The following is a 23,625-nucleotide window of genomic DNA, read 5'->3' on the forward strand; positions in this document are numbered from 1 at the left end:
TTTCACTGTGACCAGGTATTCCTAAAGTCTAACACAGTTAGTTGCAGAATTCAGTGCAAGGTCTGGGCATTAAAGCCTTTGGTTTTTTTCAGTGGAAGTAGAGTCAGGCTTGAATATGGAGATACTGATTTGAATTAAGCTTTAGGTCAAGATGGAGATTGTGGTTCCCTCCCCTTACTCAAAATCTTATGATTCTCTGAGTCGTAATGTACAGTTGTTTGTAGAAAGGATGTTTGTGCTTCAGTTGTGCTCGTAGGGTATGGAAGTATGTGGAGGTGCCGCCACAACAAGGTTTTGTGTTGCAGGTGCACGGCTTGTCCTATTTCAGACTAGAACACTATGTCCCAGCAAGAGTGCTGGAGAAACTGGATCTGTCCTACATCAAGGAAGAGCTGCCAAAACTGCACAGCACTTACGTGGGTGCCTCTGAAAAAGAGACAGAGTTAGAATTTCTGAAGGTAAGTGAGCAGCAGTTGGCTTCCTTCATCTGTGGCTTAAAAATTCCCTTGTTGGAATATGGGTGCATGGACTTCAAGTGAAAGCACAGTAAAACAACTGAGGCTCTAAATAACACTGAAAGGAAGAAAGCTGAAACGATTTTGTCCAAAAGACGCGTTGTAACAAGCTAAAAGAAATTGTAACAGATGGGACATTCTCTTACTTTTTTCCAATCAGTAGTGTTAGCTGAACCCAGCTAAAAGCAACTACTGACCAAGTTATGTTTGCTCTAAAGAAAGTACTGTTTATGAGGCAGTACACCCTGTATTCCCCATGTCTTTTGAGCTTTCTGTAGAGGGGAAAAAAGCTCATAAATTACAAAAAAAAAATTGTTACTTCGTGTGATGCTTGGTATGAAGCAAGCCAGAATCACTGCCAAGGAGAATTTTTTTTGTGCAGGTTCTATGTAAGATGATAGGAAAGCCATTATCCATGAATATATTTGGATTATTCTAAAAGGACCCATTGAGAAATCTAATTATAGTGTTTCCTCATGGGATAATAATCAGATTCTCCCTTGATCAAAATTAGTTCAGGGAGTGAAGGATTGTTGTTGAAACACCAGATAACCATTACACTGTAATTTTACAGCCACACTGCAGTTCCACCATCTCTGAGTATGTGATGGAAGAGGCACTCAGCTGACTTTGTCCATTCCAAGTCTGTTGCTCCTTTTACAGACGTGTTCTTGTAACTTGACCACAGAGAACAAAGTAGGGGACATGATCCTAGCTAAAACCTAGCCTGGCTGGGGGTGTGGTGGGGGAACAGCTAGATTTCCTTGTTTGAGTTATTCCATCAGCCCCTTACAACCAGTACTGAAGAGACAACCAGTACTGAAGAGACAACAGGGGTGAATAACTGGGAGTGCAAAGTGAGTGAAACTGCATGTGGTACCTTAATATGATCACAGAATTACAGTGTTAATTTAATTCTGCTTTTATAAAATGTGTGAAAAACGAGAGCATCTGTCTAGTTACAGTTTATTGCTAACAACTGCTTTGTGTAAGTTTGATTTACTTACATGTGTTCTCTGTCTGTGTTTTCCCTTTTTGATTTTAATAAACATTGGGTTCATCTGCTGTAGTCTGGCCAGCCAAAAGGTACCACCAAGTCTTAAAATCCTCAGATGATGTGTGTCTGTAATAAGAGCTGTAAACTATAAGTAAGTGGAATCACCAGGCAGAGAGGATTGTTTTGCTACAATCTATACATTTATATGCACATGTGAAAACATTTATAGAGAGATATATAATATTCATATACTGGTATGGAAACTTGTAATGGCTGTGAATTCATACTCATAGAAGTCTTGTTGCATTGATCTGTGCAGTTGTGTCAGAGACTCACAGAATATGGGGTTCACCTTCATCATGTGCTGCCTGAGAAGAGATCCCAAACAGGAATCCTTCTGGGAGTGTGCTGCAAAGGAGTTGTCATTTTTGAAGTTCACAATGGTGCCCGTACACCTGTACTGCGCTTCCCATGGAGAGAGACAAAGAAAATATCCTTTAGTGTAAGTTGGTCTCTTTTCCTCTCTGTCTCCATTTACTGTGAGGTTTTTGTTGTCTATTTTTACAAATTAAACTGCTGTTTTACAGCATATTCTTGACTGTGTTTTGTGTGGCTGTTGGATTGTGGGATTGAAATAGGAGTTTTCATGTTTTAAAGGTTTTATTTTTTCCTTAACTTGCATGGACAAGCATAGTAAAGGAGCACCAGACTGAGAATCTTGCATTAGAGGACTGGGTACAAGCAAATGCCAGTACTCAGTATAATTAGGAGATGCACCTATGTTGCTTTTAAGTTATATTTCCAAGAGTAATTAAGTTAAATGATAAAAGATAATAGGCTGATACTTGATCTGGACAACACCAGCCAACTTGAGTGGGTACACCATAATCTGGTGATCATGTGTCAGTTTTTAATGAGGCATTGAGCTTCAAATGCTTACCTTTATATATGTACTGAAAACAGCAGTTCTAATTCTGCCTGATACCTTATTGAAAAGCTACAGCCTGTTTAATCTGTGAGATGGTTTTAACTAGAATGGATAAATTCAAGTTTAAAAATTACTGAAAATACAAGTTCAAGACCTGGAACATTAAATGAGAGATTTGGGAATTGAATCAGCATTTAGTGATTTTTCTCTTAAATGGCAGCATCCCTTGTGACTTCCTTGGGGCATTTGAAAACCTATCCTGAAAAATGTAATAGTTCTGGTTGTCATTACTCAGCACTAACAGTAACAGAGGCAGATTAAATAATAATAAAGCACCTTCTCATCTAGCCCAGGAGTACCTTTAAAGAGCTACTTTATAAATCTCACATTACGTTTGACTCCCGTTTTAATAGAAATCTCTCTCATCAGTGCATTTTGCTTCAGAAAAGTCTGAATGCTGTAACTGTGCACAAGCAAACACAGAATTCTTTGTAGGCTAAAAGAAATAATTTGTCTTCGACTTTTTTTTTTTCTCCATTGTGTAGAAGAAGAAAATAACTTTGCAGAACACATCAGATGGCATCAAGCATTCCTTTCAGACTGACAATAGTAAGACTTGCCAGTACCTTTTGCATCTCTGCTCTTCCCAGCATAAGTTCCAGCTACAGATGAGAACAAGACAGAGCAATCAAGACACTCAGGACATTGGTAAGGACTGTGATGCTGTGTTAGTTTGTATTAGCAATCTATATGTATTTTGTAAGGAGGAAAACTGAACTAGAGCTTCAGGAATTGTGCTGAGTGCTGTGTGTTTGTAGATCTACATTTGGAGAGTTTATACAATGAAGAAACTCTACTAGCTAAGCTTGTTTAGATTTTGTTTAAGGGGTGGGAAGAGTTGGGAGAGCACAGAAAAGCTGGCACACAGCAGCTCCTCTAAACTAAGAGGAATCTAAAAACAGGTCACTAATAGTCCCTCTTTAATTAAATAAAGGCTTTTGCCTTTATTTCAGAAATATCTTGAAGGTATTTCAATAATGGGACTTTTATCTTTTGCTTAATGTGAAAGGGATTAGTTTGATATCATGGAATTCATGGTGTGATCATAGGAGTGCAAGTAAAAGAGGGGATATTCCATGATGTTCTCTATCTAAGTGTGGGTACAGCTGTCTTTATTCCTCCTAATGTTGGGTGGACCTGGTAAGGAATAGCACAGATGCTAATCTGTTTCCTTCATAATTCCCATTTCCTTCATAATTTGTGTGCATAACAGAAAATGTAAAGGCATTCTTTTTAGATAGAAAATATTAATTGGATAATGTAATCAGTGAAAAAACCCCTCTGTATGAGTTTCTTCACTGTTTGGAGCTTGGCTGGCTGGCCTTCAGTGTGGTCTGGAAGTGCTGTTTTGGTCAGTCTATTTGCTCACATTCTCTTTGTTCCCTGTTATCTGTCTGCATTTCTGTTGCTGTTAATCTGGACTTCCACCAGTGTAGCTGGGATGAACTTTGACCACATTGCTGGATATCACTTTGGATATAAGGATTCTAATTTAAAAAGAAAAGAGGAGGAGTGAGAATGGGAAAAGGCATGTGGCAACTATCCAGCCTTTCTTCTGTTGGGCTCAGCCAACTTCAGGCAAAGAAATAGGACCAAGTGACTTAAAGCCTTTTTTACCATTCTCTGATTTAGAGTTTGCTTATCCTGAATTGCAGAGAAAAGCAATACAGGGAAGGCTTTCTTGGCTAGGCAAACTTGGTTGCTCTTAAGAGATGGAGTATGTGTTGTGCTGTGGGAGACTGAAAAACAATAGTTTGCTTCTGTACAGTGCAGATCACTTGGAAATCAGAAGTCCCAGATTCCACCAATCACTTGTAATCAGAAGCAAACAAATCAGGATTATGGCTAACTCCAACACACTGATTTTTGAAAGTAAAAACAATTAAAACAAAAAATTTGCTGTTGTCATAACTTTGCTAAATCTAAATCAAACCTATAATGTGCCAGTAAAAGCTGGTAGTTGGGAGCACTCAGCAAAATAGGAAAGAAAAGGACAAGTATAACAGTAAAGAAAAGGGCATTCTGGATTCCAGAAGGGGCATGTGGAAAACCAAAAAAAAATAAATGAGGCTTCAGTCAGCCTTACAGATGACGAGTTTTGAGCACATGAGAATTTTCAGTTATGGCTGAAGGTTTGAAAAGCCTAATGCCTATGTAATATAGTTAATGGTATGAAAGTATCTGAAATCCATAGAAATTCTGTTTGTTGTTCTCAGAGGGTAAATACAATGTCAAGAGAAGACATCTCAGCACATTTTTTTAGGGGACTCTTTCCCATGATGGCAACACAGGAAATTGATGGCTTCTGTCAGAGTCAGGAAATTAGGATTTGTCGATTTCTGGTCTGATTGGGCAAAATCATTTTTCTGTAGCTTATCTAGTCTGGTGGCTGTGGCTAGAAGAGGCGTTTGGTGTGGATAAAGAAGTGGTAGTTGTATACTTATTCACCTGATGAAAGGACAGAAAGACATACCTTCCACAACTAAATCTTCACCATCTCTATGCCTGTTCCAGAGGAAGCTTGAGTTACTGTAGCAGCTAATTCCTGCCTGAGGTATTGGAGGTAGTGAAGTCTTTTGGAATGGCAGGACTGAGGCTATTTGTCAAATAGCCTCTTTTCTAAATGCCACAGTATTTACCATTAAACCTAATGGGTGAAGTGTACCAAAAAAGTATAATGTTCCCTTTGATTTACAGTGCAGCTTCCTAAAGCAGCTTGTCTCCTACATGTGTATATAGGGTTAAAAAAAACCCCACTGGTTAACCCTTAATCAGGAAAATATATGCAGTTGAGGATTGCTTTTCCTGAGACTTCCCTGTGAGCTGACTCCAAGACATCAGGCCTGGACCCTTCATAAATTTCACTGATTTCCTTTAAAGTCTCTAACCAGCCAACAAGTTGCCACAGCTGATGAAGTTCCTGTGTGAGAGCCAAGACAGAGGAACTTAACTGCTAGCCTTAGGAGGCAGTTAGGGTAATATAATAGAAAGGAGCTTTGCTCTGAATTAAGAGGGGTTTAGGCTAAGATGTGTTATCATGAATTTGCTTTCAGCTAAGAGCAAACACCCAGATGGTTCCCACGACTCAGCTGGCAGTAATTTAATTAAAGCCCAAGTCCTGTTTCTTGCTGCTGCTTAAGGGAATCCTTGCTAGTGAGTCAAAAAGTCTGGCAAACCCCAGTCAACACTTTCTGTTTCATGCTAGGATATTTGTGACAGGGAAGGTCTTTAGGTTCACCTGAGTGGACTGGTGCTCTGTAAGTGGGCAGAGATGCTGCCAAGCCCTCGTGGCCTTGCAGCTGTACTGTAAATGTGGAGGAGCTCATGCAAAGAAAACAAAGCAATGGATGCATGGAAATCTGGTAGCATCTGATAGTGTGGAGATGGGGGAGCCTATTTGTTCAAATTCTGAAAAAGACTTTTATGAGCAGATTAAAGGAAGTGTAGTCTTCTAGGTTCACTTGGCTTAAGGATATTATTTGTTTTGCAGAAGGAGATTATTTGCCTGTGTATAAGGGACAGCAGCCTGACAGGGAATATGAGTCTTCATGCTAATAAGAGGATAAACATTCAGTGGTTTTGGACTTAGGGTTAGTTTAGTGTCATGAACTCCAAACTTTGCTTCCTGAGCAAACTCCATGGTGGGTGTTTATATATCTCTGCTAAGCATATTGAGAAAATACATTTTGTGTGAGTTGGTTGTTTAAAAAGCATGCTTTGCACAAGGTGGTCACACTAGCTCTATTGAATAACTTTGTTTGGGTTTTGTTGGTTTTTTTTTTAATTTCCACAGAGAGGGCTTCATTTAGGAGCCTGAACCTTCATGCAGACTCTGTCAAAGGCTTCAACATGGGCCGAGCCATCAGCACTGGCAGCCTGGCCAGCAGCACCCTGAACAGACTCGCTGTCCGACCCCTGTCTGTCCAAGCAGAGATCCTGAAGAGACTGTCCTGCTCTGAGCTCTCACTCTTCCAGCCACTACCTGGCTCTGCAAGGGACAAGAATGACAAGAGTCCATGGGAGGAAAGACCCAGAGTTATGAGCAAGTCGTTTCATGATCTGAGTCAGAGTCACATCTCTGTTTATCCCTCGAAGAAAAATGTTATTACTGCTTTGAACTCTTCCCCCAAAAAAATAGAAGATATAATGGGAAGGGTCTTTCAGCAAATGCCAAAATTTGATCCTGGATCAGCAACGGGAGCATTAAAGCCGGGCAAGTAAGAGCCTCTCTGACCACCCTGCAGTATCTTTGTGTACAATCAATGTACATTTTGCATCAGTTTTGATTTATTATTCATGCCATTATTTTATTACATTGATCCTTCCCTCTCCCAACTTCCTCTTCCCTCTGTCTGGTTCCCCTTCTCTCCTTCTCCCCTTTAAGTTCAAAATCTCATGCAGGTTTAAGTAGAAGCCCTGAAAGAAAGAAAAATGAATCAGACTCATCATCCATTGAAGATACCGGTCAAGCCTATGTTGTAGGTCAGCATGCAAAAAATAATATTACTGTATTTACTAACAAACTTCTAAAATCGCTTTGGGTGTAATGCTTTGATATATTTATTAACTGATGGTAATATTTTGATTTGAAAGAGCGAGCAGAATATCACATGTTAAAGCAATCCAGTCTGTTATTGCAGTGAATCCTCCTTTGGTCAGCACCAGTCTATGCACAGGGGTGTAAAGTAAAAGCTGTAGCAGAAAACAGCTTTCAGGTTATTACTTCAGGGTGCCATTTGGTTGTATGGATCTTTTAATAATTTGCTAGTCTTCACAATCTGTTTGTGAAGGCTGAACTTTTTCAGTGTTTTCTGTGAAAAGATGTAGGGAGTGGTTTTTTGGAAGTGACTGGTATCAGCTGGATACGGACCAGTGCCGCTAAGTAGTAGCTCCACACTTTGGAGTTTTTATTTTCTTTTTTGTTTTTTTCCAGATATTATAAATTAAATATTTTTTTGCACTACACTTGGTGTTTTACAAAAACACTTTTGTAGTGAGGTAAGCCAGATGCACTTACTCCATTTTCTTGGCAAGGATTGGAGGGCACATAAGTAGTCTTACTATTAACTAAAAGAGAGAGTTCACATTAAAAAAAACCCTAAACATTCAGAGCAGCTAAATAGACTTAAACTAACATTGGATTATTAAATGTGAATGTTTAATATTTGTGTGTTACCAGTTTCTGGTTCTAGAAGGTTCCCTATTAAAACAATAGAAACTACAATGACTAAAATATTTGCAGCTTTAGCTGCTGGTTGGCTTTCCTGTAGTTACAGGACATCAGAAAAAGTGGAAGATGGTTAAGTTTCTGGGGCTGGGGTCATTATAAACAAACTGAAAAAAAGGCAAACAAAGCAGTGTGTGACATCCCATGTATGCCCCCCTGCACTTGGAACCAGGACTCACTTGGGAATGATGCATTTTCAGTGCTGAGAGCATAACTGCTCTCAGGAGGAGTAAGTTGAGGCATGCAGGTTCTGTAGCGACTGGTTACAGCCAACTTCTGGGCAGCAGCTCTGGTGAGAGTCTCGGCCACATGTCAGAAAGTGCTGCTGAGTCACACTGCCTGTGCTGAGAGATGTAGGTTCTTTGCATGGTGAAACATATCAGATGATACTTTGGGGTTCATAGGTTTGGAGAAGGCCAGGGCCGCTTTCTTAAGAATTATATTCCCTCATGTACTTTCATATATTGGTACATTTATTATTTTATCATCTTTAAAGTAGGGCCACATTTGCTTGGTTGTAATAATTTCAAAGAAAACATTATTCTATATGCAAACAATTTTAAATAGAAGTAGTTCAAATTGCTTATTACTGCAGCAGCTTATTTGTTCCATTACAAAATCTTAAAAGAGTCCTGTTGTATTGGTTTATTAGGTTCAGCATATTCAATATCCAATATTGTTAGAAAATTGTCTTCATTGCTCAAGATCCATTACTTTTATCTGAAGTTAACAATGGTCATAAAGGCCAAACCTCTGTCCTTCCTTAATTCATTGCCTTTGCATGAGCTACCATCTATCTGAACCTTAAACTACAACTAGAGTACATGAGTAATTTGGATTTACTAATACAAAGCTAGTTTTATGTTTATTTGTTTTTAAAAGAAGTAGCTTGATATTGTGAATGCGCTCATGTGAACGGTGTAAAGACTGAAATAATTTTTGGCAGCTTTTATATTTAAAAAAAATTTTATAACTTCCATGCATGTCACAGGTGTTAGCATGAATACTTCAGAAAATCATCTGTCATCCGCAGCATTAAAAGAGAGTGGTAAGTTGATAAATAATTACTTTAGTCAGTTTGTCACTTACAAATGCTTCACTGTTCCACCTATCTGTGCCTTTGGTATTCTTAAGTGCCTTTGCCAGTTAGCTGGACAAGACCTTTCCTAGTATTTATTTTGGATTTGATTTCCTAGTATTTATTTATTTCCTAGTATTTCCTTTCCTAGTATTTATTTTGGATTGCTTCTTGGAGGATGTTTAACACCTGTGTGTAATATTTTTCAAATATGAATAGTATTTGTTTAGTTTGGAACTTGAAGGGTGCTCTTACCTACCAGAATCGTGCTCTTGAAAGCTCATTTCCCTTAGGAGGTTACTGGTTCTGTGTTTTCTTTTTAGTTCTTTCACTCTTGAGGCTTGATGTGGTTTTGAGGGAGAAAATACTGCTTGTCTGGGTGATGTGCAATCTGCTGCACTCTCCTGCATCACTTATTCTGTGCTTGTACCAGTGTGTGGAGCTCATTAGGTTTCTGCAGCTGTGGATTGCCTCTTCCACTTAAGGCAAAAGTATCCCAGGCACTCCTGGACCAAATGAATGTCTCCTCTAGGAAGCAAGTCCATGAGTTCAGACTTGCAGTATGTTGGTGTTTCCTGAAGTTTCAGGAGACTTAGCTTGTTTATTTGTTTGTATTTTGTTTTGTTTGCTTGTGGGGTGGGATTTTTTGGTTGGTGTTTGTTAGTGGGTTTTTTTCTTCACCAAATTATTCTCCTTGGGTCTCTTAAATGCCTGGGTCTGCTTCAGCCTGATGGGAAGCCTCAGGAGTCAGAGTTCTATTGTGAAGATGCTCAAATTTTAGAAGAGGTGAAATCAGCAGCCTGTGGAGTTGCAAATGAGGAAGAAAATTGAAGCAAGAGAATTAGTGGATGTTTCTAATGTTTTATTAGGTGTTTCTAATTTTGGTTGTTTTTTAATGAAGAGACACCATTAAGAGAACTCACTGGGTAACCTTCCAGTAATTTCATATAATGACCCTCAGTTTCAATTTTACCAATGTGTTTGCATCCTCCCTATCTATGAGCAGAGCATATAAACACAGATCTAAATATCTTCCTGAATTGAGACAAATTAAGTTGAAGATTCTAGGACTCATTTATGTTGTCTCTTCATGAGACTGTGCTAGCTGCTTTTCTTAGGAGGGGTAAAAGATTTTTAACTGCTGAAGATGGAAGTGGGTTAGAAGGGTTGTGGAGGGTTTTTTCTGTCTTTGGCCATGGCTTAGAAGATGAAAGTTGGACCCACTAGATCAAAACAGCTTTTCAATTTATCGGAGAAGTAATATGTTTTAATGAAAAAGAACTTCCAAGTAAATCTGAAGTGAAGTGTTGAGGTAGTGTCTGATCATGAAATGTTGACTTTACAGTTGACTCTCTTCAAACAACACAGAACAGAGTGGCCACACCAGAGAGAGAGATCACTCTGGTGAACTTGAAAAAGGATAAAAAGTTTGGCTTAGGTAAGTGGCTTTAAAATTGCTGTTGATGTGTATTTCTAGAAGCCAAAAACAAAATAAAGTTTTCTGGCCTGTATTTAAGCGTTTATTGTAGAACTAAGCAAAGCAATGGTGGCAGTAGCTGGATTTTGAGGGCATTTAAAATGCACTTTCTGTGATGTTAAGTGAATCTGTTTTTCAGTTTTTCCATACTTTAAATGTAGGATTATATTAATATTGTGAATTAGTCATCCTAGAAATTGACCTTATAAAGACCTTTTATCTCTGTGCTCAGTATAGCATTTTTTTCGCTGTGGAACCTCACAGATCTGAGCTGTGACAAATGCTTTAAATGAATGCTTCTTTAAAAAAAAAGACACAATAAAAACATTATGTGCAAATTGTGGAGTGTTTTCCTTATTCCTGTAGTATCAGATGGAACACTGATTTGATGTTTGAGGAGCCTGGCAGATGAGATATTTGTATTACATTCCTTCTCTACTACTGAGTTTTTTGCATAAATCCACATAATTTTTCCCTTTATGGGTAACGAAAAATTTGTTGTCAGTGTTGTGCTTTAGGAAGATTCTCTAAAGTGTCATTCAAAATCAGAGTGTAATGTAAATTTGAGAGGGGGGAAAAAGCCTACAATACAGTAATACATAGTTTTTACACTGCACAGTAATGTACACGTTGAGCAAAAAGGAAAAAAGTACTCAGAAGTGTACTATTTCTCCTCTTTTTCCCCCATGCAATTTATGGTAGTTTGCTGTTTTTGCTGGAGTAGAGAAGACAGATATCTTTTTCTTTTTTTTTTTCCCCCTCTTGAACATTTATCCCAGGTTTACCTGGTAGAATGAACAGAAATAAATTACAAGCCTCAAAATAAAGCAGGGACATTGAAAACTCAGGTCTTAAGACCAAGGTCAAACTTCTGTGTGGAACATCAAACAATGGAGAAAACCAGAAATGTTTATATGATAGAAAACAAATCTTGTCTGCTCAGCAAATGTACATTTCATGTCACCTGTTTCTGTGTTTCTCTTGCCAGAGTTATCTTCTGTAGCCTTTGCTGGAGTGTCCTGAACAGACAAACAGGCAAAGTCTAAATCAATTGCTTAAAACAAGATACAATAAAGCTTAATCAAAAAGCTTTGTTGTTTGTTTCTATGCAGATTTAAATTTGAGGTGTCTGGGTTTTTCTACTTTACACTTATTAGAATGACTAAGTATTTGTTCTAAAATATGGACTTGTGTTAAGTTACATGGTGATCACTGACATTTTTGCCTGCTTTGGCCCTTTTTTTCATAGGCTTTCAAATAGTCGGTGGAGAGAAGACAGGGAAACTTGATCTGGGAATTTTTATTCATTCAGTTATTCCTGGAGGACCAGCTGATTTGGAAGGGACTCTAAAACCAGGTGAACAGCATAAAATTTCATCTGTGGATCTGGGTATCACAGTTCCTTACAATGGTGACCTTCAGTTACATTCCAGATGGTTTCTGAAAACTGGTGATACTTCTTGCTTAAACTATGCAAAAACAACAATCATACAAATCAATGTAATAATTATGAAGTCTGAAGTAGCAGAAAATTGAAGTTACGTATAAAGATAAGAGCCTCATCTTCCATTGTCTGTCTTGCAGATGCATTGTAATTTAAAGTTTTAAAAACTCAGTATCCCTACATTGATTTTTTACTAAGTGAAATTTAAATATATGCCATAACCATAACTGTAGTGGGGGAGGAGGAGAAAAATGTATTTTTTTTCCTTATCATCCTAGTCCATGTCTTGAACTGAACTGCATATTGCTCATTTATTTTCTGATTTCTGCTTTCTCTCTTTTTATTTTTTACAGCAAAAGAGAAGGTAGAAATCAGAACATGTTAAGATTTGGCAGGTTTAAAAAGAGGAAATATAACGAGTTTTTGTGGTCTGGTTTGGGGTTTGACTTTTTTTTTTTTTCATTATTAGAGTTCCCTCTTCCAGCATCACTTGAAGTTTAGTAATCTTTAATCTATGCATTGTGTAGAAGTTGTCAGACCCATACTCTGCGTTGTCACTGAAATGTAAAAATGTAGGTGTTAGCCTGTATTTGAACAACGCCTTCTGTGCAGGGCACCGCCTCATATCCATAAACAGCACGAGTTTGGAAGGTGTCAGCCAGCACGCAGCGTTGGAAATCCTGGAGAACGCTCCTGAGGACGTGACGCTTGTCATCTCCCAGCCCAAGGACAAGCTGTCCAAAGGTAGGGATCTGCAGTCTCCCGTGTGAGCAGCCCCAGCTAGCTTGGAATTGCGTCCAGAGACAGGATGAAGAGGTGTGTGAGGGTAGCCATTGGTGGGGTACAGTGTGAGCAGAGAGCTCCCTGCGGAATATCCAGCTGGGTGAAACCTTCCTGGGCTGTAAGCTGAGAAAAGCGCGTCGTGCTGCAGATGAGGTGCTGCCAGCTGCTGATGGCTGTCTTGTCTCCTGGTTTGCAGCATTGTCTAGCACTGCTCCTATCAGCAATGGAGCCAGGGGTTACTTGAGGAGGCCGTCCTCCGTGCAGGACAACGAGGCAGAGTCCTCTTCAGAAGAGCACAGCCGGTGCCGTGGTCACCAGAGGCCCGCTTTGGGGAGCCTCTCCGGATTGTCGGGAGGCAAGCGGGACGGAAGCGTGAGCTCCCAGGACTCCAGGACCGAGAGCGCCAGCCTGTCCCAGAGCCAGGCCGCCGGCTTCTTCGGCAAGCGTGCGAGTGGGAGAGCCCAGCAGGATGCTCAGCACTGCGGCGAGTCCCAGGCCGGGGCCTCAAAGGCCATCGAGAAGAGAAGATCCTCATCGGACAGTACTCGAACAAAAGTGAAAAGGCCCGGGGTGGCAGAGCCCGTGGAATATTCTGACCGAGGGGATTCCGACATGGATGAAGCAACTTACTCCGGCAGCCAGGAGCAGCAGCCAGCTAAAAAGGCATAGTGGATTTCATATGAATATTTCCCATCAGTGTGATAGCGGTATTGAAATAGCTGTCTCTGGGTGTCAGGATGTGAGGGAAGAGCAGCCTGGCCTTGCCTGCAGCTAATGCTAGTAGCTGATTTCTAATAACATGGTGGTTTTGTTCAAAATAAATGGAGAAAAATCACTTCCGTAACTTGGAACAACTTTCCAGCTTTCCAATGTCACAAGACATGCCTTACTAGAGGCAGACTGTGCTTTGGGATGAACCTACAGTGCACTTCCTGAGGCTGTAGAAAACCACCTTTAAATTCTGTGTGTTTGTCCAATATGTTCATAATCTAGTGACCACCCCTAGAGGTAAGTTTATTTACTTGGCAGATAAATGAAGTTTTTGCTAGAGGAAAGTAGGAGTCATACATCTGGAGCGGGTAGCAGCAGAATTCATTGTCTTCTGGGATTGATCTAATCCTTGAAAAACTGCTGTTATGCATTAAAATCCATCAGTGAGTCATGCTCTTGAGCAGACACAGCTTGCTGCTTCACCTTTCCAAAAGGGCACAATCACAAGTACTATAAATTATTTCCAACTTGCAGTGATTCCTCTGTTCAGCTGATGGAGGTTATTCAATTGAATTGTGACAGCTCCTGCTAATTAATCCAACAGACTCTAGGCTGCTGTAATGCTGAAGTACTGCAGTATCAGTGTCCTGTAACCTGCTCACTTGGGCAGTAAAGACTTGGCTGCCAAAGGCCAAGCATATTTCTGTGCTAAACCTGTTCAATGGCAGGAATGGAAGAGTTAAACAGTGAGCTTTGAGTCTTACTAATTGATACTTTGCCAGGTGGACTCCTTCTGGCTGTGTCTGACTCAAAACCCCACCCTTTAGGGTCTTAGCTGTAAGCATCTGTTCTAAAGGCAAATCATTGTCTCTTTTTGTTTTGTTTGTTTCTTTTTCTCTTCTCTTTTTTTTTTTTTTTTGTAAATAAAGGATTCTTCCTCATCGAATACAGCAAACAAAGTGAATTCTAAAAAAGTTTCTACAACGCTTCTTAAACCTGGAGATATCTTTGAGGTTGAACTAGCAAAAAAAGATAACGGCTTGGGAATAAGTGTCACGGTACTGTTTGACAAGGTTTTTAGATGTTTTCTCTTTTTCTCTACTCCCAGCAACCCATTAAATTGTTAAATTACAAGGAAGCAAAATATTTTCTGGAATCACTTGGAATCACTTTAATTTATAGATTTATTGATATGTGATTAATCTTACCAAAGCTGAAAAGTAATACTATTAATTTATATTAATTTTCTCATCATCTGCCCTTTAAGTAATTATTGTTTTTTGTTTTATGGCGGAGCCCCAAAGTCCTAATAGACTCTTATCACAGATGCTGCTTTGTGAGTACAAAAGGCAAGATGGTCTTTGTCCCTTGCTACCTAATCTTGTGGCAAATTTGCAAGGAAAGAAGTGAGACCCTCCCAGACTGACAAGGCAGGCAGTGGAAGCAAAAGTGTTATTTAAGAACATCTGTGCACGCTCAGTCACATTCACCATGTTCAGTGTTCTCCCTCTGCTGGAGAAAAGGCAGAAAGCAAAAAACTACATAAACCCAAATGAGACCTGGCTGACACTGCTTTCTTGCAGTATGAGGCAAAAATAAATTTTTTAAGACTGATTTCTCTTCGGGCTATAGGATTTTGAAGTTGTTTTATGTTTAGGGCCTGTTGGCACTTCAGGGAAGAAGAGAATAATTTACATATATTTTTCACTGCATCTGTTCCTGTATTAAAATATACATTTTAATGTGTTTTAATATTCAGCTATTTTCAGTGGAGGAATGGTTTGCAAGCCTAGCACTGTTTCCATATATACGGCTAGGATTGTAAGAGGAGCAGAGGGAAATTAGTTATTTTGGCATCCCAGTCTATTCAAAGTCAAGTTCCACTGCCTGAGACAGTTGGAGGAACAGTTTTGAGCCGGAGTTGGTTATTGAGTAGCACCAGACCTGCTGTGTGCATGCAATAGCTTTGTGGAGATGTTAGAAGATGCTAGCCAATGCAGAGATTTCCCTTGAGGGGTGGCCAGGTCGTGTCTTCACTGCCCTTTGCTTTTTCAGCCTCCATTCACCCCTTCATTGTTCTGCTGTGCAGTGGTGGTGAGGAGAGGTGTGCAGTCACCTGTGGGTTAAGTTTTCACTTATAATACTGGGTGCTTTGGGAGTGAACATTAACACACTGTTGGTCTTCCTCTTCCCTCCAAGTTTGTGGAGCACAGTGACCAGAATCACACAATGGTTTAGGATGGAAGGGACAATTAAAGATCATCTAGTCCTACCCCTGCTGCAATCAGGAGAAAGGCCAAGGCCCTCCAAAAACAATGTCAGTTCAGCTTGAGCAGCTTAGACCTTCAAACTTGTCTGAACTGAGAGAAAGCAGCGCGCCTTAATTTCCTGTTACATCAGAGAAGTTGTGTTGGAGTAGGACACTGCATGGTTGTGCATCTCCTGCTTTGGCATGCTGTGCTCTTGCACATTTCTGAGCTTTGGTGTGCATGCAAGCATGTAAAGTCCAACAAAATGCAGACACGTTTCTGCTGAAGGACGTTTATTTGTGTTTTGTGCATTTGCATTGCAATGCATTGTGTTTTGTACAATCTTCCCACCCCAACTTCATTCGTAGCAAATTGCATGACTGCACAGAACATGCTTGATGTAACATTTTTGTTTTGGTAGTTTCTCTTTTTTTTCTACATGCCAGTAGCCAAAATGCTTCCTAAGAACAGTTTTCCATGTGTGACAATGTGTTTAATGACTAAGTATTCTAACTGCAAAAAGACTAACAATCCTATTTTTGTTTTCTGTTTAGGGTGGTGTAAATACTAGCATAAGGCATGGTGGTATTTATGTGAAAGCGATTATTCCCAAGGGAGCAGCTGAAGCAGATGGCAGAATAGAAAAAGGTAGGATTTCCATTCTTTCAGTGGGGACTCTTAATGTGAAAAAGAGCAGAGGACTGTCTGTGGGGGACGTGACAATATCCTGTGGCCTGGAAACTAGCACTCTGTTTTCCTCCTGTCCTTGCACCTTTTTCACTGGGAAGAGCAGTTTTTCCAAGCTATTGCAGTTGTCATTTTAAATATTGCCTTGATAGCTAATTCTGCAGGTTAAAGATTAAAAAACTAATGTAGAAAAACTGCAGAACCGGTGATGTAGAGGCCGTGAAGGGAAAAAATGTTGGGATTTTTGTTCTCTAAAGCAGCCTGTGTTAATGGAGAATGTTTCTCTGTTCCAAGCACAGAGAGAGAGAGCTTTGTGTTATTGGTGGCCTTCTTGCTTGGCACGCCTGGCAACTCAATACAGAAAATGCTGTAATTGTTATGGCTCTTCTTGTTAGTAAGCCAGGCCACATTCTTCACAAAAGTGAGCATTCCCACTGTGGACTAAGATTTGTTTTAAATAAAGAGTCTGAACTTGCTGGCAGGCTTTCACTCTGATCGTTAATGCTAATTTTGACATGGGATAATCCCACAGAATCATTACATTGGAAAATACCTTTGATTTGAACCATATAGTTTATTTACAAAGTTCTCTTCTTGACTCAGAACATGGAAGGGAGGGAGAATTTCCTTAAATAACTGTCCTTTTTAGCTCAGACTTGAAAGTTTCTGTGCATCATAGATGTTTTATAGGTGATGCTCTGCCTACTTTTTCTTAAATTATTAATGTAGGTGACCGTGTGCTCTCTGTCAATGGGATTAGTTTGGAAGGAGCTACCCATAAGCAAGCTGTTGAAACACTGAGGAACACAGGCCAGGTGAGTGGCTGCTGGTTCTACTCCTGTCTGTGGTAAACCAGTTCTCTATCAGTGAATAGAGGTGAAGGAGCCTCAGGACTGGAATTCTCCCCAGTGTTGTTGTGGTTACTTTAGATTTTGTTTCTTGGACACCTTGGCTTCCCTGGCACACCTGAAAATAGCCAGTGAGTGTCCACATTCAGAGCTGCTGAGAACTACTATTTGTGTTCACATTATAAAATGTTTCTAACTTGATTCCCTGTACAAATATGCAAGTGGCACTGTCTTTGATACCTCTTAACACCCTCACAACTTTATAGAAAGAAAACCCTTTCTTACTCTATTGGCAAATATTTTGCAAGTCCATTAGTGTATTTTAGAGGTTGTCATTTAACAACGCTTAAGGAATAATTGGAGGACATATATGGGGAGGGGAGTCCTTGCTGCTGTAAAAGTTTGGACCCTGAGAGGTTAGAAGGAAACACATACTCTAGACTGTGCTATCTCTGTTGCCAGTTAACTGGAGAATGTTTCATCTCTTTAGGTGGTGCACCTGCTGTTGGAAAAAGGTCAGCTCTCAGGGGCCAAGGCTCATGCTCCAGTGACACCACAGTGCACGCTCCCAAGTCAGGTGGGGCAGTGTGAGCCACAGGAGAAGCCAGCAACAGAATCTTCAAATGCCAAAGATTACAGCTTTGTCACTGCAGGTCAGGTCACACAGAACAATTGTCTTAACTGTCAAAGCATTCTGTAGTTTCATATTTTCTTCACTTGTTAGGATGGGAATGGAGTGGCTAAGAATCTGTACCAAGCCCTTGCACATAATGCAGTCTCTTTTTGTGCTGTTGTGTTTCTTTTTAAGACTTCCTTTCACGTCTTTAGTGACTCAGTTAACTACTATTAACTGTTTTCTCTCTCACTGCTTCATGTTGTTTCCCAGTTTCACCAGATGCCAAGGCTGTAGCAAGGTTGGAGTAAAGGGGGTGCTTCTGGATCTGGTGCTGCTAAGGGGTGCCAAGGGGAATGTAGATATTTATATGTAAATGAGTGCTTCTGTGGGTCCTGAAACTCCTGTCTTAGAAGAGAGAAGACATCAAGAGCTAGAAGAGAGAAAGATTTGTGTCCCTGACTAGAGATTGACATAATTCAGCTTCTCTTGCTGCTGACTTTTGCAAGTGAAGGGAAGGCTACTCAGATGGCAGAATCCCTGCAGATACCTTTGAGTCTTCTTGCATGGTCTCTATCCTATCTGCCAGGAGCTGCAGTTGCTGCTCTCACTAATACCTGATCAGAGGCTGGAAAAGTTGCGCCACTCTGTGCTTTAAAATGTTCCTTAATTGACCTCCTAGGGAATGTCCTTTGCAGACACTCTGCCTCCTGCATATTGATGTTGTCAGGCCAAGAAAGCTGACTGAAAAGTCATGATCAGCTTTTTGTCCTCTTTAACCTAGAGGGATCTTTTGGGTAACACTTCTGTTCAACTCAGTGAAAGAGCCATGTGAGGGGGAGATTGCACATTGTCAAGTCGGGAATATGAGCACCAGACACTTTCCATGGCCATGTGCTATAGGAAATAATAAGTTAATGTTTGTTTTACAGAGAACACATTTGAGGTAAAACTCTTGAAGAACAGCTCAGGCCTCGGGTTCAGTTTCTGCCGTGAGGATAACCTGACCCCAGAGCAGCTGGGATCAACTATTGTGAGGGTAAAGAAGCTCTTCCCTGGGCAGCCAGCTGCAGAGAGTGGGCAGATAGAGATCGGGGACGTCATTCTCAAAGTGAACGGGGCATCGCTGAAGGGTCTGTCCCAGCAGGTTTGTACCTACAGTAGTGAAACTCATAGCGTGGGAGTCCTGCAAGTCTGAATCTGACACTGAATCCCTCTGTGGCAATAGGAAGTCATCTCTGCTCTGAGGGGAACGTCTCCAGAGGTCTCTCTTCTCCTCTGCCGGCCACCATCTGGAATACTACCGGAGATCGATCCTTCATTGCTGGTGAGGTGTCTGATTTTTAACATTAGTTGCTATTTAAGGTTCATCTATTTGACCTGGTGGGTGGGTGTGTTAGTTAAATGCAGATGGAATAATGGGGAGAGTGCTCACAGAAATGTGGTTCTTGGAATTAAACCCTTAGGAGTGCACTGTTTTGTGTGAATGTTAAAGGAATGTATAGCTTCAAAAGCTTTTTTCCTCCATTTTCTGACCTAAGGCATGAGAAATTTGTTTTACACAGTGTTTCTGGAGCAGAGATTTCTTTGCAGCCCAATGATTTGAAATTGGTATCAGTTAGAAAAGGATATTCTGCAAAACACCAATGTGGTGTTGATGTATGTAAAAACAGGGAAAATATTGTCATATTTACCTCCTGGAAATTAGAGGTGTCCAAAAGAATATTTTCAAAATGCTCCAGTAAATAAATTGAAAGAACAAAAGGCCATTTTGAAGAAGTGGAAATGAAATGTGTTTCAGGAAAAGAGAGTGTAGATGACAAATTGCCTGAAAATTAGGCTTTCCATAATACAGGAAAGTGTAAAATCGATGGCGACAGGTCTTCAATTTAAGTTCCCCAGGGAATTCTTCACAGCACTAAGCCTGCCAGAGTTCAAGAAGTGTTTGGACAAGGGTCTCTGACACAAGGTGTGATTCCTGAGGCTGTCCTGTGCAGGGCCAGGAATTGGGCATGGATGATCCTTTTGGTCTCTTCCATCTCAGGATACTCTGATTCTGTGACTCTGTGTTACTTTAACATTATTTTCAAACAATAAAATCATTCAAGTCTGATGAGAGAAGTTTAAATATACAAATACAAATTTAAGTGAACTTAGGATTGGAGTGAGGGATAAGCAACTGAGCAAACTAATTATACAAATAACTATTCCTATAATAGACCTGTTTGTAACGTGGAATAACAGGAACTTTAATAGAACTTTATCAAACTTTAACAGGAATTTTAATAAAACAGTGAACATATTAAAAGAAGAGGAAAGCCAACATTTTTCTTTAAATTTCACAGACTGATGCATTCATGTACACAAGAGTCTGTCCATGAAAGCATAAATGAAGCTTTTAAATCTTTCCTGTCTGCTGGCCATCATAATTCTTGGGAATATGTGACAATTGACAAAATTGTTATTCAGTCTGATGGTGGTTAATAACTTGGTTAACAGTCACCATTGGGCATAAATTATTTTAGTTTTTGTAGTCTGTTACTGTTGCTTTTTGGTTGACAGCTTCTCTGTTTCCCTCCTCTGTGAGGTTGGTTTGACTTCAGTAGCTCTGTGAGCCTCAGCTTCTAGTTGGAAGGGATTTCATGGAGGTTGCATGGAAAACTGCTGGACGTAGTTTAAAAGCCTCTGTCAGTACACTTCCTGAAGCTAAAGTATTTTTGTATTCCTTAGATGAATTTAAAGGATTTTAGCAGTGTAAGTTTCAGAGTTTTGCACACTTTGTCTTGGCCAAGTTACATTGAATTTTTGAAACTGTGCTATGATGTGTATCACCAGTTCAGTCAGTAGCCACCAACTCCTTATTTTTTGGTAATTTTATGAATTGAAACTGTCTTTTGTCACCAGTACTGAATTATTATTAATTAAATGATTTTGCTTTTGTAGACCCCCATCCATTCTCCCCAACAAGTTTTTCCAGAGGTCAGCAGAGAAGTTTCTGGTCCATCAAACAGAGAACAAGGTGACAGCTCAGATGAAAATGAAACTACTGATCTGAGCAAGAAAAGGCTAAAATCTCCCTCCAGAAGAGACAGCTACAGTGACAGCAGTAGAAGTGGTGATGAGGATGTGGAGTCAGCAGCCCAGCTGGGCCTTGGCTGGAGTTCTGTGCTGTACCAGAGCTCAGGGGAAGCTGAGGCACGGGCACAGAGTCAGTACCAGGCACACCCTGGTCAGAAGGACGCTGTTCGCACCATCCTCTATCCTGATCAGGAGGCTCCCGGCAAGGCAGAGCTGGAGGACAGGTATGCTGCTGATAATCAACCTCATCATCCTGCAGAAATGTTTATAGAAGTAAATCATTGGACCTATTCATAGAAATACTTCTTTTGGTTTACTTTATAGAGCTGCATAAAATCAACCTTGGTTCATATATTAATTTACGAATGACAGCCACATTGTACTTATTCTGCTTTTTCTTTTTTTTTCTGCTTTATCTGTAGTGATCTGCCTTTGGATTTGCCAGTGATCCCAACCTGTAGAACTGTACCTGATGTTACCACATCCATGTTAATAAATGACTGTTATGCTACTTCTGTCTCTGAGCTGACTTCACACCTGGGAGAAATAGATTCATTACTCACCCAGCTGGAAAAAAATGCTGAAGAATATGAGCCAGTAATATGCTATTTCTGTATTTCAGGAGCATGAATGTCCTGCTGTGGTTGTTTTAGTTGTGATTTTGAGAGTGGACAGAAATTAGGCACATTAATTTACAAATGGGATAGTTGTAGGTTATACTTGCACTAATCTGAGCGTGTGCCTAATAAATGGCAGCTACATTGCCATTTGTAATCAACGGCAGCTGCTCATATCAATGTCTGCAGGTATTTCCTCTGTGGGTTCTTGAAGAGTTGATACATTTCCCTCTGTATGTGGAGGCATCCATGTGTACATAGGTGGATGTGTATATGTCCATTATGTCCATTTCATGGGTCATTTCATCCTGGAAACCTTGGCATTAAATGTTTACCTACCTCTCAACCATGTACTCAGAGGAAGCTTAAATGGCAGATACCTTGCCTCTGCTCTTTTAGTTTTAGGTGGTTGTTCAGAGGTCAGAGAATAAACTGAGGCATCAAGGGACCCTGTTCTTTTGCTGCATTTATAAATATGAATCCCAAAGATTTTCTGTTCTGCTGCAAGATGGAGCCTATTTTTGAGGTCTTCTAAGAAAGCTTGACACCACAGAAATGTCTTGTGTATCAGAAGGGACTTCCATATCCTCACATAATCTGTTCAAAGATTGAAAACAATTGAAACATCTTGATATGTCCCAGTTGTGAGGGTCTTCCATGTTATAAGTACCAAAACTCTTGACAAGAAACTCTATTTTTCTTAATCCCCTGTTCAGAAGTTTTTCTTCATCCTTCCCAGTGCTCTGTGATTTTTTTTAAATGCAAATGAGACAGAACCCTATCTTTCAAATCAAAATTAATGCAAATTAAAATGGACAAAACACATGCATGTGTTCAGTTTCAAGATAAGCTCTATGGTATTTTGTCTCACTGTAGGAAAATATGTTTGCTTACTTTGGAATAATTATGGATGTGTTGAGATATTTAAAAAATATAGAGCCTTTCTTACATGTAGCAGCTGGATAAAATAAGGTGTGAATTTTGATGTGTGCCTTCAAAATTTTGTTCAATTCATAGACTTTTAGCCCCATGTTATTTCCATGCAAAACATTTTTTTGGTTCTGTCTGAATTCATTAGAGATGCTTATTTGAAGCAACTAAGCTGAGCCTGATGAGAAATATGTCTTGTTCCAGGCTTGTGTCACACTTAAATCAGTAGGTAAATCAGTTGTCTGCTTTCAGCTGTCTTAAATTCAGTAAAATGTGTTTATTTCTTCTGTCTGCCTGTTTGTAAAGTGCTGTTTTGTCCCCCTAGGAAGTGGAGCTCCGAGTGACTCTGACAAAGTCAGAAAAGGGCAGTCTGGGTTTTACAGTGACCAAAGGTAACGACAGTGTTGGCTGCTACGTTCATGACATCGTTCAGGATCCTGCCAAAAGCGATGGGAGACTACGGCCTGGAGACCGTCTCATAAAAGTGAGAGAATTCATCTTTTCTTGTGCAGGGGTTGCACGAAAAGGACAACCTCGAGTCCAAAAAAAAAAAGTGAACTGTGTTGTCGGCCAAGTCAAATGTGGTTAAAGGACAAAGAGATGCACCTTCTGAGAGGCATGATTCAATGCCTCTCAGAGAACACTTGAGAGCACTTGAGAACAGCAACAAATGCCTCCTCAGTAGTGCTGTCTTACTTGGTACCTAACAAGGACACCTGTGTTGCTTTTGTTGTTGCAGGTTAATGACATTGATGTCACTAACATGAGCCATACTGATGCAGTCAACTTTCTGCGAGCTGCCCCAAGGACTGTCACATTAGTGCTAGGGCGAGTTCTGGAGTTACCAAAGATGCCAGTGTTGCCTCATTTGCTGCCTGACATTACACTGATGTGCCATAAGGAGGAGCTAGGTAACATGGAATTAATCTCCTTTTTGCCCTAAAGAAAAATACAAAGAATTTTTATTGTATTTTTATTGTTCTCCCCCTCTTTTCCTGCAAAGGTTTGTCATTATCAGGAGGCCATGACAGCGTTTATCAAGTTGTGTATATTAGTGACATTCTCCCCAAATCGGTTGCTGCCAGAGAGGAGAGTCTCCATGTACTAGATATTATCCATTACATTAATGGAGTAAGCACACAAGGAATGACTCTGAAAGAAGCCAAAAGAATGCTGGAAACATGCCTTCCAACAGTGGTGCTCAAAGTGACCAGGTGTGTTCTGGAAGCAAAGGCTTCCCTGTACTTTTTGTTGCATGATTGTATGAGTGTATTTATGAGTATATGAGTAAAACCCATCCCTGGTATGACAGGAAATTCACCACATGTTACTGCAGACTGACTCCACAGAAAGGGTCTGTAAATTCACAGCTTTTGTGCTTCA

At 40.1% G+C, this 23,625-nt stretch overlaps 1 protein-coding gene across 6 annotated transcripts in view; it reads left to right on the forward strand.

The window, feature by feature from the left end:
- The window catches only part of PTPN13 (protein tyrosine phosphatase non-receptor type 13), a 112,452-nt gene that overhangs the window by 75,790 nt on the left and 13,037 nt on the right, over nucleotides 1-23,625 (forward strand). For all 6 annotated transcript variants that reach the window (XM_021549295.2, XM_077783004.1, XM_021549296.2 and 3 more), the window contains 21 exons: nucleotides 306-458; nucleotides 1,832-2,014; nucleotides 2,986-3,148; nucleotides 6,294-6,717; nucleotides 6,885-6,982; nucleotides 8,719-8,775; nucleotides 10,151-10,243; nucleotides 11,532-11,639; nucleotides 12,339-12,470; nucleotides 12,706-13,172; nucleotides 14,150-14,278; nucleotides 16,024-16,117; nucleotides 16,886-16,971; nucleotides 17,495-17,657; nucleotides 18,550-18,764; nucleotides 18,846-18,944; nucleotides 20,561-20,919; nucleotides 21,118-21,292; nucleotides 22,568-22,726; nucleotides 22,982-23,153; nucleotides 23,246-23,456. In XM_021549295.2, coding sequence (XP_021404970.2) covers nucleotides 306-458; nucleotides 1,832-2,014; nucleotides 2,986-3,148; nucleotides 6,294-6,717; nucleotides 6,885-6,982; nucleotides 8,719-8,775; nucleotides 10,151-10,243; nucleotides 11,532-11,639; nucleotides 12,339-12,470; nucleotides 12,706-13,172; nucleotides 14,150-14,278; nucleotides 16,024-16,117; nucleotides 16,886-16,971; nucleotides 17,495-17,657; nucleotides 18,550-18,764; nucleotides 18,846-18,944; nucleotides 20,561-20,919; nucleotides 21,118-21,292; nucleotides 22,568-22,726; nucleotides 22,982-23,153; nucleotides 23,246-23,456 — 3,740 coding nt within the window. The remainder of the gene's footprint in view (nucleotides 1-305; nucleotides 459-1,831; nucleotides 2,015-2,985; nucleotides 3,149-6,293; nucleotides 6,718-6,884; nucleotides 6,983-8,718; nucleotides 8,776-10,150; nucleotides 10,244-11,531; nucleotides 11,640-12,338; nucleotides 12,471-12,705; nucleotides 13,173-14,149; nucleotides 14,279-16,023; nucleotides 16,118-16,885; nucleotides 16,972-17,494; nucleotides 17,658-18,549; nucleotides 18,765-18,845; nucleotides 18,945-20,560; nucleotides 20,920-21,117; nucleotides 21,293-22,567; nucleotides 22,727-22,981; nucleotides 23,154-23,245; nucleotides 23,457-23,625) is intronic.

The sequence above is a fragment of the Lonchura striata genome, chromosome 4 (assembly GCF_046129695.1).
Source record: "Lonchura striata isolate bLonStr1 chromosome 4, bLonStr1.mat, whole genome shotgun sequence".
NCBI classification, from domain to species: domain Eukaryota; kingdom Metazoa; phylum Chordata; class Aves; order Passeriformes; family Estrildidae; genus Lonchura; species Lonchura striata.